This window comes from Chanos chanos, chromosome 7 (assembly GCF_902362185.1).
Source record: "Chanos chanos chromosome 7, fChaCha1.1, whole genome shotgun sequence".
Taxonomy (NCBI): domain Eukaryota; kingdom Metazoa; phylum Chordata; class Actinopteri; order Gonorynchiformes; family Chanidae; genus Chanos; species Chanos chanos.
In genome coordinates, this window is record NC_044501.1 from 35,226,320 (window position 1) to 35,227,989 (window position 1,670).

The following is a 1,670-nucleotide window of genomic DNA, read 5'->3' on the forward strand; positions in this document are numbered from 1 at the left end:
ATGCAGTGCTCCTACATTGTGGTTTGTCATTTGTTCACCATCGATATCCTGTGTCACCAATATGCAAAACGGTGCAGGTTAAGATAAAAAACCGTCTCACTCAGGGGATTATGATACCTCTGTCGCTCTGACGCGCACTGCAAATAGTTTTGACGCCAAGTGGTCAGCCAGTTTTTTCTGAGTTTTGACGGATAGACTGGAATGTTGGGAGTCAGCTCTTACTCTCTCTCACACAGGCGAGAACTGCACGTCACTGTGGCAGTCGTCCGTGTCGTCAAGGACAGGGGAGGGGCCGTGTGGGCGGGAACGGCTCAGGGTCAGAGGGCGGCGAGACAGTCTGGTTGCAGCGGCGGAGGGGAGCGGGGCCACGGTGGCCCTGACTCTACCCTGAGACTGACGACCTTGCTGAGGCTAGAGAGAGAGAGAGAGAGAGAGAGAGAGAGAGAGAGAGAGGGAGAGAGAGAGAGCGAGAGACAGAGGGAGGGAGAGCGTCACAAAAAAAGAGCGTTTAACACCCAGCATTAAAAGTGGACCACGTTGAAAGCGGACCATGTCATCTTTCTCGAACGCATTGTACATTTACATCTATTCATTTGACAGAGCGACTTACGTGCGTTGCTATGTGTGGTTTTGAAGAAGTGCTTTTAAATGTGTATATTTGCTTAAGGCCGTCAAACTCATGTATAATCCTGGCTGTGCGACCGCTTGATATGGTTTACGTGGTTTCTGTATGACTATGGATGTTATTGACGACAACTTCCAGAATTAGCAGTGCAGATACAATTAACATTAAACCTCTGAGGTTGGAAAATGCAACAGTAGACAAGTTCAAGTTTGTATCTGTTTGTGGTTCTGTATGTGTGTGTGTGGGTGTGGGTGTGGGTGGGCGTGTGTGTGTGTGTCAGAGTCTCTAATTAGTCTGTTCATTGTTGCTGTAGTGAGCTGTCCTTCCCTGTTCCATGTAAACACACATACACTTTGTGCTCCAATTCTTTGTGACAGGCTTGTAAAATTAATGTTCACTCATATATATTTGCATTCTGTCCATTTTACAGTGTGACACATTAAGATAAGCAAAGCTATAGCTCTTATTCCACTGGCTTTACCTGACGAGAAGTAGAGCCCTCTGGTGGCTGGAGGGAGTCCCTGCGCTGAGGGCGACTCTGATTTTGAGTCCGGTTGTTTTGACCGTAAGGGTGACCACGTCGTTGAGCTAGGCCTCTCATCTTTAGGTGACGGTACAGGTTAGTGCTCAGACACAGTGGGTTAAACATGGGGTCCTCTTCTAACTGGTCCAGGGAACTCTGTAGAACAGCAAAGACAGAAAACTCAATGGCTGGACTTTGTTGTAGATGGATCCCATCTACAACAAATCCAGTCTGTGTTAATGATCATTCACAAGCATGCTGTGCTCCAGAGTAAAGGAATGAAGAAGAATTAGAAGAAGTAAAAAAAAAAAAAAAAAAAAAAAAGCATGAAGCTACACTTGTGGGAATAACGATATAAAATATCAGAGAGTAATAAAATAAAAAAGTAAAAACTTCACAGCGAGGAGTAACTTAAGCGAGTTGACCTGCATATTATAATAAACAAGCACATGACTGTAGATATTCCAAAGAAGAAGTTTAAGACTTACACTTGGACAAATTAAAGAAAACTATCATCCTGTA

At 44.7% G+C, this 1,670-nt stretch overlaps 1 protein-coding gene across 1 annotated transcript in view; it reads right to left on the reverse strand.

Moving 5' to 3' along the window:
• Positions 1-228: 228 nt before the first annotated feature.
• The window catches only part of m1ap (meiosis 1 associated protein), an 18,724-nt gene continuing 17,282 nt past the window's right edge, over positions 229-1,670 (reverse strand). Inside the window, exons 8-9 of the mRNA XM_030779231.1 lie at positions 1,107-1,304; positions 229-393 (exon numbers count right to left, since the gene is read on the reverse strand). Coding sequence (XP_030635091.1) covers positions 229-393; positions 1,107-1,304 — 363 coding nt within the window. The remainder of the gene's footprint in view (positions 394-1,106; positions 1,305-1,670) is intronic.